Below are 13,067 nucleotides of genomic sequence, written 5' to 3'. Positions count from 1 at the left end.
AAAAAATTCAAATGTTTTTGTTGCCTTTTATTTTTTTGGCCAATGTGTACTTGTTACATGTCTATTTATACTAAATCCAACTGTAAAAACAACTTATTTTAAAGTAGAACTAAGCTTCAGTGACTTCAACAATCTCAACACAAAAACATAAAACTAACTGCTTTAACAAACCAGGTCAGTCAAGTATCATTCAGAGCTCTGATGTCACATTGTGAGTGTTGGAAACAATGAGTAGAGCGCCACCTTCATTTTTTTTTTAGCATCAGTGCTTCACTCAATATAAAAGTATTTATAAAAAACTGGTCCGTCCACCTGAGCCAGTCCTGCTTCCTTAAGTATTTTTGTTATGTCTGATGACAGACGCTATCTGAGCTTTGGATCTGAAAAAACAGTGACCGATGACAACAAACATTTGATATTTTATATTTATGGTGATATTGTCCAATTGTTCTGACACTGACAGCCAGTAAAGTATCATTACTCTCAAATAAATTGAATTTTTTGGGGTTACTCAATCGGCTGTTTCTAATACGATCCATACAATCATGTGTTTTACAAAGTGTTGAACTTTGCCCCACCCTTGCTCATGCATGACTAAGCCTTCCCTTCCAGTACAGTAATGATAAAATCACCTGTTACTGATGAACCTGTTTACCTGTCGAATGTTCCAAACATTTTGTTGCCAAGGTTAGAACTTGTTTAAAACATGTTGCTGGCGTCAAATTCAGAATAATTATATATTTCCCACAATCGATGAGGTCGATAAATATATTGTTTTTGTACTGTTTTCAATTAAGTATACGTCAGAAAGGATTAGCACATCTGCCAAGGAGGTTATGTTTTCACCTTTGTGCGTTTGTTTGTTGGGTTGTCAACTTTAATAATGGAGACATGAAACCAGATAGAAATGGTGCCAGGCTGCCATCCTGACTAATGGTGCCAGGCTGCCATACTGGATCACCAGCAAGTCTTCATTTTCCCAGATGATTACAACTTTAATAATGGAGACATGAAAGCAGATAGAAATGTTGCCAGGCTGCCATCCTGACTTATGGTGCCAGGCTGCCATACTGGATCACCAATAAGTCTTCATTTTCCCAGATGATTACAACTTTAATAATGGAGACATGAAAGCAGATAGAAATGGTGCCAGGCTGCCATCCTGACTGATGGTGCCAGGCTGCCATACTGGATCACCAGTTATTCTTCATCTTCCCCGTAGATTTCGTGCCCGGTGGCAGAAAGTAGCATAGAAAGAGTAAGTGTGAGGTTTATACCAATCTAGACTGTGATGGTGTCATTATTTTATAACCGTGTGATCAATATTTAGTTCAGAATTTTAAGTTAAAGCAAATAATTGTCTCCTGCCAGTTCAATTCTGGTCCTAGACACTGACCCCTAAGTTGTAATGGATTACTTCTCTGTGGAAAGACTTGAGTCTGTAGAAATGAAAACAGGTTCCTGTTTTTAACTGTCTTTACTGCCATTGTCGACACATTATATGTCGTGGACTTCTACATATTGTTGTTTGTCTGTTTCCTCTTCAGAATTAAACCTTCATGTGAATTTAAAAACAAACCCTTGAAAAAAGTCAAAAGGAGCCAGTGAAGTTTAAAAGACATCTGTTTTACTTCCAGTTGAACGAGCCAGAGCAGCATGTCATTAGGAATAATACACAGGTCACGGTTTCAAGATAGTAACAATAAATAAAACATCAGTCGGTTGTAAACTTGTTCATCATGAAGCCACATGATATTAAACTCTTTGTTGGTTTTGTTTGCAGGGCGTGAAACTAACTCTTTTTTTTTTTTTTTGTCCAACCAGCCAGCAAATACAGGAGTCAAAGTGCGCCAAGTGTGCAAAACATGGATATGAACTTCTGTCTAAATGATCCTTTATTGACCTCAATGGTTACATCCACTCTATAAAAAGTGAGCAGCCTCTGGAAACACTTGAGCAATGAAGTTAAATTGGTTTAACATTTAAAACGGTATTTAAAAAAGTGGTTTATTACGTCTTTGGAACATCGATCCTTTTGTTTTACCATGGAAGTCAATAAAGTTTCAGGCTTTTGAATTGCCAAACATGCCCCTAGCACAGAAACGTTAAATGTTAGTTAAGTGTTTGGTTGGTGGTCAAGTGTTAATTTCAGGCCCCTCTTTGTTTGTACACACATTCCTTCCCGCTGTCAAGTAAAACAGCAAATGGGGTGCGCTTGTTTCGTTTCAGCTGACAGTGGACGAGACTCTGTTTGCGTTGGATTTTCAACGGCACCAATGTGGATGAACCGAAACAAGCGCACCCTGTTGATCGACATTAACACAAGAAAACAAACGATAAAACAGATCAACTGCATTTTTCAACAGAGTCAAACAAGCGAGCCAGTACCCTGATAGTTAACACACACCCGGACAAAAACATTTACAGTTTGAAATGTTTTGAGGTGCACTTAAATGCATTTAAATTGTAAGATTCACTGTGATGTGGGATTGTTAAGTTATTCAGAGAAGGCATGAGAACCATAATGTTCCCTCCATCACTTGTTTAATTCAAATTAAAAAGACAAAATCTTAAGCGCCTCATGATTTTTGCAAATAACCACAAAAACAAAAACATTTCAAACCTTGTTTTGTTTTACCCAGATCGCCATAGAAAACAAAAACAACAAAAAAATGCTCTGAGTTTCAGTAACTTTCCCTTCAAGAGAATTGCACATCATCGATATAAAATATGAACCTTCATATGTACAGCTACCGGAAACCACACCTGGGCGAGGATGTACTCTACATCTTATCTCAGTAAGTGTTCGGAGAGCGGTCAGCGACGGTTACGAGAAACATTCAGGAAAAGCTAACGCCATTTTCCGTCCTCTACTGCAGTCAAATTCAAACTCTGCAAAAACCAACAGAAATAAGGCCTCTTTAAGCTCGGAGGACGGTTGCTTAATCACCATCTCTGGTTTTGAGCCCGGTCGAGGAAAACATGCGTTCACACTGTGAGAGAAACTTTTAACAAAATCACCAAGATCCCATTGGCTGGCCAGTGAACAGACTGGACCATGTCGCTTATAACCTTAGCTTAACAAAATCCAAAATATGGTGTCTGTACTTCCTGCTGTCCCTGATTGTAAACTATTATTATTTAAATATATTTGGTAATTTTCGGCTCAGTATCGCAGTGGTTTACCTGCATTTAAAAAGCCCACATATACGCGTCGTTAAAATGGTTTGACTCTCTGCAAAAAAAGGAAAAAAAGGATATTATGTATATAACTATGAAAAAATATATATTTTCCAATATGACAAATATTCGCCAAGTTGCTCACAGTGTGAATGCAGCTTTATAAACCCTCTGACATACCTCAGTACCTCTCATAACCGCTGCTAACATCTCTCCAAGTTTTCACTCATTTTGTTACTTAAACTGGATTTTGCCGTTAAACTAAATTTTAAATTAGAGTTTGATAAAGACTCGTTATCAGTAAGTATCAGTAACTTGTTTTTCATGTGAAGGTATAATAAGAAAAAGGCAGATCACTCAGTAAGTGGCATCATGTCCCAACCGGCAGTTCTGACAGGATATTGAATAAAATGGATAGTTCATTAAATCCACTGAAGCACTTGTAATCATAATGTTCCCCTTGTGAAGTCGGAAACTTATGTTCAGTTCAGGTCAAACACAGAATTAGAAGAATAATAACTATATACACACACATAAAAACAAGCAGAGGGGTGAGGTTGCCTTTGCGTCTGCGGTTTCTCTGCCAGACATCAACTTTGAAAAACCACCTCAGGGTGTTGCAAGATCAAACAGGACATAAAAACGCACCATACAGGCTTTACCACTTCCATGAAGAAGAAGGTGAGCTAGGCTTCATTCAGACCAAACGAGGCGATGCGTCGGTGCATCATTGTTTGGTCTGTTGTCTGAGAAACCGAGCTACACAATAGAAACTCGGAGCAATTTTGCAGACGTCTGAATGTTTGCTCATGTGTCTTTTTTTGGTCTATATTAAGACTGCAACTAACGATTATTTGTCGATTAATCTGTCGATTATATTCTTGAGTAATCGATCAGTTGTTTGATCTATAAAATGTCGGAAAATGGTGAAAAAAATGGCGATCGAGATGATGTCCTCAAATATCTTGCTACTGTCATAGAAAGAAACCAGGAAATATTCATATCAGACGAGCTGGAATCAGAGTCTGCACCCATGCTCAGGACACCTGATTTGTTTGAAGGAGGCCTAAAAGACATGGCTACCGGGATCAAGGACAATTCATACTAGCGTAGCCACACATCCAGCATTTAAAATAGAGATATTTTGTCAGGAAAGGTGCAAAACGCAGCTTTGACCGGCTTTGAGGCCGCCCTAAAAAACTGTAGCTAGCTTCCACTGTTGGCCACAACAGCATCTGACTGGAAATGTGAGGTAATATACAGTGTGGGTTTAGATTTAACCTCACCTTCATGCAGTTTTGTTTCAACACTTCATTCAAAAGGCAGCAAATTTAACCCAGTTCAGTCCGGAAAGGCAACTTCACCCCTCACATGAAAATACACAGTCGTTGGTAGAGTTAACTCCACGGAATAGTTAGAAACAATAAATAAGTTAAGAATCGTCCCTTCACTGAGATTTAGCAGAATACTGAGAAGTGTACTCTGAGTGTGTGTGTGTGTGTGTGTGTGCGTGTGAGAAAGTGTGTTTCAGGATGAATTAATGGGAAACAAATGACACAAAATACTACTTTTATCTCCAAGGTTAAAAATAGAATTAAAGGGTAGTGTGACATTAAAAACAAAAACTATATCTTGAATCACACCCTGTTTGTGTATGTGTGTGTGTGTGTGTGTGTGTGTGTGTGTGTGTGTGGTAGCCGTAGTGTACGTGTGTGTAAGTGTAACACAGTTTAGTTAGTTAGCACGTCAAACGTCTTTGTACTTCAAGATAAAACACAAGAATGAGGAAAAACAACACAAAAATTGAATCTCTTTGCAGACATTCTCCGTTTCCTGTTTGCTGAGGAACCTCGAGGTATCACATCACAACCCACACACATCTCGATTCATCCTGTCGTCTCTATTATTACACCAGTTTGTTGGTGGTAGTTCGCAGGATGTGAAGGAGGACAGGTTGCTGGCTTTTTCTTCACAGATAATGTAACTTCACGATATCGTTTTGGGATATTAAATAGCGCCGTCTTTGTATAATTCATATCTTGAGCTCGAGCAGTTGGTTTGAGAATAAATAAATAAATAACAGAAGATTTACTGACCGACAGTAAAGTCTTTTGGTGTTTGTATTAAAGTGTTGGACCTTAACCTAACTGAGTAGCAAAAAAAAGAGCCCATTAATACACTATCTGGCCAAAAGTATGTGGACGTTTGGTCTGTCTGGGCTGTTCTTTGAAATGGTGGTGGTTTTAATGCCACAGGAAACCATGTGAGTCAGGACTTTACTGGCCTCAACCCCATCCAACACCAAATCCCAAATTATAAAGAATTAGATACCCATAAAAAAGATTTCATTTTGGTTCTGCTTATGGTTCCTAAACGTGTTAATCCTTAACTTAGAACTGACTTATTTTAATGAAACAATACACTTAAAAGAATAGAGATATTTTTGTTTTTAACATATTGGAGTTGAGAAGGTAAACTGGAATTGATAACATTTTAAAAGAGATGTCCATCCATCACTTAACGTCCAAGTGTCCGCACACTTTTGGCCATGTAGTGCATATCAACGTACTCTGACAGTATTCTGACTTCTCTTTAAAAAATTAAAGCTGATTTCATTCGGGGGGGTTGAAGGTATAAAAACACTTTGATGAAACAGAAGTGGTTGACCCCAGACACTTACCCCTCACCTCCCTTTAGTAGCTTATAGTAGCTGCTGATGCTTGTTACAACATCTGTTAGCATAAACACTGGCCAAAACTGTACCGGGGTTTGACTGACATGTGAGTCGATACTAGACTGTTTTTGGTGTTTTTTCAGGGAAACACAGACGACCAGATTTACTGAGGCGTTTGCACAGTTTTTTGAGGCACAAATGTGTTGGGCATGGCCTCCCTGTCGCATTTCCTCAAATAGTGGCCCGGGCCTTTATTTACCTTGACTGCAGAGATTTAAAGCAACATTATGCACATTTTTTACCTTAAAATAACAGCTTCAAAATCAAGTTGATGGTACAGTGTCTTGTAACATGGTGAATAGTATCACAGCGTTACATACATGTTTACTTCAACAGTTTTCAACACATAACGTTGTTGTGACGTAATGAGTTTTGTTTGTAGTTAGCACCCACATTACGTCTGGGATTTGTATTTGAAATTAAAATTGGCAATTTCTACATGATGTTGCTTTAAAGGAGGCTTATATTAGAGGCAGGTTTTTATTTCTGATTCGTCAGAGTTTGGTACAAAGCCTCCATTTATGAAACATTTGTGGTAACATGTTGTGGAAAACTCACAGTTACCATCAAGCCCACAGGAAGACCGCCAGGCTTTGAAGCCAACTTTTGTAGTGGCCAAACTGCAATGTCACGTGATGCACTGTGGCCCAGAAATACTTTTCCCCATGAGCTTACATTATGAAAGAAGCGGCTGTAAAATGGTGGATACATTTTTTTGTGGCGTCTCAACTTTATAACTTATTGTTTTTGACTTGGTTTTATCTCAGACAATCCCATTTTTTGAGCTTTCCTTCGCTTGCAAAATGCATCCGGAGGTCAGTGGAGAAGCAGACTGTATAATGAGCTGCTGCCTCAGTAAATGAGGAGATAAATAAATGCAGATTGGTTCTGAAAATTCAACCCACCTGCAGCGCGCATTTGTGCTGCCCCATTTTCTCATTAAATCTGGCCCTGAGCAATTTCTGTGCATGAAAAAGTAGGTCAAGTAGGTCCAAACATCCGATATCAGCAGCTTCTGTGTGAAAATGAGCATATCAGTCAAACCTCAGTGTCCACAAGGGGCCAACTTAACAAAATTATGAAAGAATGCTGGTAGTTAAACTACAAGTCGGGATCATTTCATGAGTCTGGAGTCTGAGGCACACACACTCATTCATTCATCGAACACACACACACTCGGCCTTCATCCTCCTTCTTCTTCACCTCTCAGGTCCAAAGATAAGACATCGTAGTTAGGCAGAGAATCGCGCTTTCTCACAGTCAAACACATACATACATAAAACCTTCTCTCCATCCCGTCCTCGCTCTCTCAGACGTCGTAGTCGGGCAGGGCAGAGTAGGTGATGCCGCCAACCGTCGGAGGGCTGGAGTGGAGAGGAAGAAGCCAGCAAAAGACCGAACCTGGAGAGAAAAACAAAAGATTAAAACATCTATTTTAGTCCTGAAATGATGAATCAAAGACATGATCAATAATTTGGTGAAAGACGATGAACACAGGCCGACCTCTTCCAAAAACCTCCCGCAGCAGAGCGAGCTTCGGCTTGCGGGTGTGTGGAGGGTGATGAGGCAGCTGAGAGGAGGAGGTGGTGGTGGAGGAGGAGGAGGATGAAGACGAGGAGCCTCGGTCCTTTATCATCAGCCTGTTCCTCATCTGCTCGATGGGAGTCTCGTCTGTGATTATGGACACCAACTAGAGGGAGAAACAGAGAGAGAAGAGGGGAAACTTAGACTACTTCTTTTTCGATCAAGTCAAACAAGATGCTTCAGATATCTGGAGGACTTAGCGCTTTTAGCTCAGCGGCTACAGTGCAGATTTCAGCTTTAAAAAAGGTTTGAAGAACATCTTTTCTAATCAGTTTGGGATCTTGGATGAGCTGTTCTGAGACATTTTTTTCCAGTTGTTTTTTTATATTTTAAAGTCCACAGCTACTTCGGTTGTTTAGGATTTGTTTTATGGACTTAAACACTTTGAGTACTTGAGTAAATGTACTTAGTTACAGTCCAAACCGTGCCGCGGTCAGTGAGTGTTTATATATCTGAGCAGAGAGTCAATGTGGCGACATTAACTGCTGACACAGCCACACTGTGGGGACGAAATGCAAGTCAGCACAACATAAATCATTACAACGTGTGTGTGTGTGTGTGTGTGTGTGTGTGTGTGTGTGTGTGTACCTGATCGTAGAAGATGACCATGACAAACACGCCGAACAACACCGACTCCACCAGGAGGATGATGTAGTGAGCGCTGAGAGGAAGATCAAGTTGACAGTTTAACAACACGCAGTTTTGCAGAGAAACACTGAAGCTCACTCGTGTGTTCACTCTTCTCAGGACTCACACGATCAGATGCTTGCTGGGCGACTCCTCTCCTTCTTTCTCTGTTTCGCCGTCTCTCTCGCTCCTGATCCTCCACACCCAGGCCGACACCACCAGCACCAGGGAGTACAGACTGGCCATACCTGCACACACACACACACACACACACACACACACACACACACACACACACACACACACACATCGCCAGAACAACAACAGCTTTAATTTCAGTGGTTATAAAGAGAAAGATTCAGTGGCAAACAGTGAGAACTACAGGTGAGAGTGATGTGGTAGCTGTGTGTGTGCTCACCGGTGTAGAAGAGAAACTGGATGAAATACTTCTGGTTCAGCTCGCCGACACAGTTGTTGATCCTGAAACACACAAACCACAGAACTGGATGAGAAAAAGATGAAGGTGACTGAAGAAGAAACAAAACTGGGGAGAGAGAAAAGGAAAGATAAAAGCAAAAGGAGGAGAGGATTATGGATGGATGGGTGGATGGATGAATGGATGGATGGATGGATGATGGATGAACAAGTAGATGGATGAATGGATGGATGGATGAATAAGTGGATGGATGAATAAGTGGATGAATATGTGGATGGATGGATGAATAAGTGGATGGATGGATGGATGGATGGATGGATGATGGATGGATATGTGGATGGATGGATGGATGGATGGATGGATGGATGGATGGATGGATGAATGGATGGATATGTGGATGGATGGATGGATGGATATGTGGATGGATGGATGGATGGATGGATGGATGGATGGATGGATATGTGGATGGATGGATGGATATGTGGATGGATGGATGGATGGATGGATGGATGGATGGATGGATATGTGGATGGATGGATATGTGGATGGATGGATATGTGGATGGATGGATGGATGGATGGATGGATGGATGGGTGGGTGGATGGATGGATGGATGGATGGATGGATGGATGGGTGGGTGGGTGGATGGATGGATGGATGGATGGATATGTGGATGGATGGATGGATGGATGGATGGATGGATGGATGGATGATGGATGGATGGATGGGTGGATGGGTGGATGGATATGTGGATGGATGGATGGATGGATGGATGGATGGATGGATGGATGGATGATGGATGGGTGGGTGGGTGGATGGATGGATGGATGGATGGATATGTGGATGGATGGATGGATGGATGATGGATGGATGGATGGATGGATGGATGGATGGATGGATGATGGATGGAGCTCCCTCACCATGGACAGTGATGGTCCATGCGGCGGATACACCTCTGACAGACGCGGCAGTGATGCGCTCTGGGAGGTCTGTAGGTTTCACAGCGGCTGCACACCGTCCAGCCTTCACAGCCCTGAAACCATCAGGACAACAAGCAGATGAACCTCTGACAATCCACCATAAACCTCAACTCTTTTATTGATCCCCGTAGAGAAATCATTAGAAATGTTGATCCACTCATTCTTTCATCAAGCCACAACAGAAATACATTTGGTCCCGTGTGTGCACTCAGAAAACTCCAGCACGCTTCTCATTATTACATCGTCCAGACACAAATGTCCGATCATGTTTGAATCCACGGGAGAAAGAACAACAGCGTCGGGATCTAAGCCGGCGGTTAAACAAAGTCAAACATCACCGAAGCTTCGTTTGTAGTCGAGCCACAGACTCACAGGTCAGCAGTTTACAGACGTCTGTCATTAAGCTCATAAGTACACGATGACAAGCCCAGCAGCACACATAAGTACAGCTGCTCGGCTGTAAACACACAGTCAGTGTGAGATAAATATACAGGTGTTAGTGAAACAGGTGTGATCAGAGGGAAGCCACAATCTCCCTGATGCTCCCTCCACAGTATCAGACTTCTGTAGCTCCCGTTAGTCTTTATTCTCTACTGGATCACCAGCTCCCACACAGTGTTTGCTACTTTTCCTGGACTCCTAATCAACACAACAACTACACAAAAAAACTAAAGAAAATTGTGTAGTACACTCCACAAAACAACCAACACAACAACAATAAACCTTAACGGAAACCCACAAACAAATTCTTTAAAAAAACAACACAAACAGCTACAAGTCAACACTTTATGAACACTTTTTGAACGTTTCTGAACATATTTTGAACTAAAGTCGACTAAAGTTGTCACAACACCAGAATTTTAAACTTTAATACAACACTAGTACTAAAAAACGATACTCAACACCTCTTTCGATTCCACAGCAAAAAGATTTTTTCCTAACGAGTTGTTAGAAACAACCAGCGCATTATGTTTTTTATCTCAGCTTCGGTACTTTCGATACGATCGGATATCGTTTTAAACTTGAGAAAAAGTATCAATCGTTTTGTAAACCTTGACGTGGACAGTTAAGGCTCGACTCAGCAGTGAAATTCTGGACTAAACGTTGTGTTATTTGTAAGAAAAAGGTTTGAGAGGCGACTCACCCGCTCGTTCATCCGAGACGACTGCGAGCGAAGGTCTGAGAAGTCGATGGCAGTGTCAGGAAGAGGCACCATACCTGCAAAACAACACGCAAACGCACGTTAAACAAGTTCATTCAGGCGTCTGTTTTTAAAATCCCATCTCCATCTTGACTTATCGAGTTGAGCAGTTGCTGACCAGGGTCTGAGAAGACGGCTTTGGAGTGGCAGGCGAGCAGCAGCAGCAGGATCAGGTTGAACACTGATCCGTGTAGAGTGCACCACACACTGTCAGAGAGGCAGAGGAGAAGACAGAGCAGCGTCTTTAACACCAGGAGAAACATCATGTGATCCTCCGCAGCTGCTTTATTTGTTCTTCTGTTATAGGCAGAGCTGCACGTAATCGATTAACCTGCCGATTATCTTCTTTATGACTCATTTGACGATTGAAACATCAGAGATTCAACGCGTCCTTAAGTATGCTGTTTTGTCCAAAGCGGGTTATGATAATCATGGAGATTGATCGATATGGATGGATGACGACGATTAATCGATTCGTTGTCAACTTTTAAATTAATCACCAACTATTTTGATAATCGATTACATTTTTTGAGTCATTATTCAAGGGGAAAAAAACATAATTCTCTGTTTCCAGCTTCCTAAATGTGAATATCTTCTGGTTTCGTTCCTCTTCTGTGGTCGCGGACAAAACAGAAACGATCTGAGGACGTCATCTCGACATTTTCTGACATTTTATAGACCGAACAACTTCCTCCCACCTTTAGTTACTCTCTTATTGAGAGGAAATTTACAACCTAATCGCTTTTATGAGTGCATGATGACCTCATGTGAACCCCAGCTGCTCCTACCTGAGTCAGTCGGTCACCTGTGGGACCTTTAACCTACAACTCTGCGTCATATTTAATACGTAGATCACACGTTTAGTACGTAAAATAAAACTAACAGCGGGTTTAATAAGTGTAGGGGACTATAAAGTACAATAATTCCCTTTGAAATGCAGTTAAAAATAAGTATAAGTCAGAATAAAGTGGGTATACTACTCAAAATGTACTCAAGTACTCAAGTAAATGTACTTAGTTACTTTGCACCACTGGCAAAACAAACAGTCTGATATATAAAAGTATAAATAATTAACAGAAACAAAAGCAGTATAATAAAAATGGAATATAAATGAGTAAATCACAGCTGTGTCCGTGGTGTAAACAGTAAACAAACACACAAACAAACAAACAAAGCTGCAGTAACGTTACAACAACAAACAGCTGATCAGCTGGTAAACAGACAGAAACCCGTCCTGTCCTGTGGTGCCACCTCAACACAAAGCCGCCACACACACACACAAACACACAAACACACAAACAAACAAACACAAACACATCTAAGTGTGTGTCGGTGTCAGAAAAACAAGTTTGGTGTCGGCCGGGAGGAGAACAGCCCGTCAGACCTGTCAAATGAATGGAGACCGCGCACAGAAACAGGCGCCATGTTCGTGTTTTATCGGTCCAAACGACACAAAGAAGACACGGTACCGACCTGTCCGAGTAGGCGGGGATGAGCACATACTGTATGACCACGTAGTCCGCGTAAAACACGCTGAAATAAGTTAAAATCAGACAGATAACGCCGCAGGGGTCTCGCCTACAGCGCAGAGACGCCATCTTCTGCCGGGCTCCGCCCCCCGCGTCCCCCGCTTCCGGGTGACGTCACACCGAAACCCGACGCTGCCTTCGAGGGGCGTAGGAAATAATGATGGATTTAAAGGGCCAGCTCACACGAATAAAAAAAGAGACATTTTTTTTAAAATTGTATTTGAAAAATTCAACACGATGAGCAATTGCTAGAATAATATATTGTTAATTTGTATCTATAGCCAAGACAGTTGTTTTACGACACTTAATATCTCTGTGCATTCCCAAAATAAAAAAATAAAAAATCATCTGGATGAAAAAAATCTTCCATCTCCGTCAGAATAAAATGTATTTTAACCCGTTCAACGAGTTCAGTCTCAATTTTAGTAAGATGGTAGCTGAATATTATAGTGTTTTCTTAAATATAACTGCATTATTGTCCATGAAATATCAAATAATGGAAAGTAAAAAGTAATTGATTGATTAACATTATGGAATTAATATGGATTTGTTTTTGGATTTCATTTCATTTTTACTCTACTTAATTATTTATATTTTTACTTTATATTTTGTGACTTTTTTGTATTTTGCCTGTTGTGTCTTCTTTTTTTTTTTTTTTTTAACAAATTACTTTTTTAATGATGCAAAACTGCTTTTAATTGGGAATTCAATTTTCCATCTTTCCAGCACAAATGCAGATAGTTTGTTGGCAACAGAATGTCTTGTTTTTTGTTTTTATTGATTTTTTTTATTGACA

General features: G+C 40.7%; 1 protein-coding gene across 1 annotated transcript; it reads right to left on the bottom strand.

The window, feature by feature from the left end:
• Nucleotides 1-7,167: 7,167 nt before the first annotated feature.
• On the bottom strand, nucleotides 7,168-12,340 carry LOC141003922 (palmitoyltransferase ZDHHC3). The gene is made up of 9 exons (XM_073475402.1): nucleotides 12,216-12,340; nucleotides 10,861-10,949; nucleotides 10,686-10,759; nucleotides 9,482-9,594; nucleotides 8,544-8,605; nucleotides 8,253-8,373; nucleotides 8,087-8,159; nucleotides 7,418-7,604; nucleotides 7,168-7,315 (listed from the first exon to the last, which is right to left on the bottom strand). Exons 1-9 carry the CDS (start codon nucleotides 12,338-12,340, stop codon nucleotides 7,224-7,226), a joined length of 936 nt encoding a protein of 311 aa, XP_073331503.1. The 3' UTR covers nucleotides 7,168-7,223.
• Between the last annotated feature and the right edge of the window lie 727 nt (nucleotides 12,341-13,067).

The sequence above is a fragment of the Pagrus major genome, chromosome 10 (assembly GCF_040436345.1).
Source record: "Pagrus major chromosome 10, Pma_NU_1.0".
Classification (NCBI taxonomy): domain Eukaryota; kingdom Metazoa; phylum Chordata; class Actinopteri; order Spariformes; family Sparidae; genus Pagrus; species Pagrus major.
This window is presented reverse-complemented; position numbering and strand designations above follow the sequence as displayed.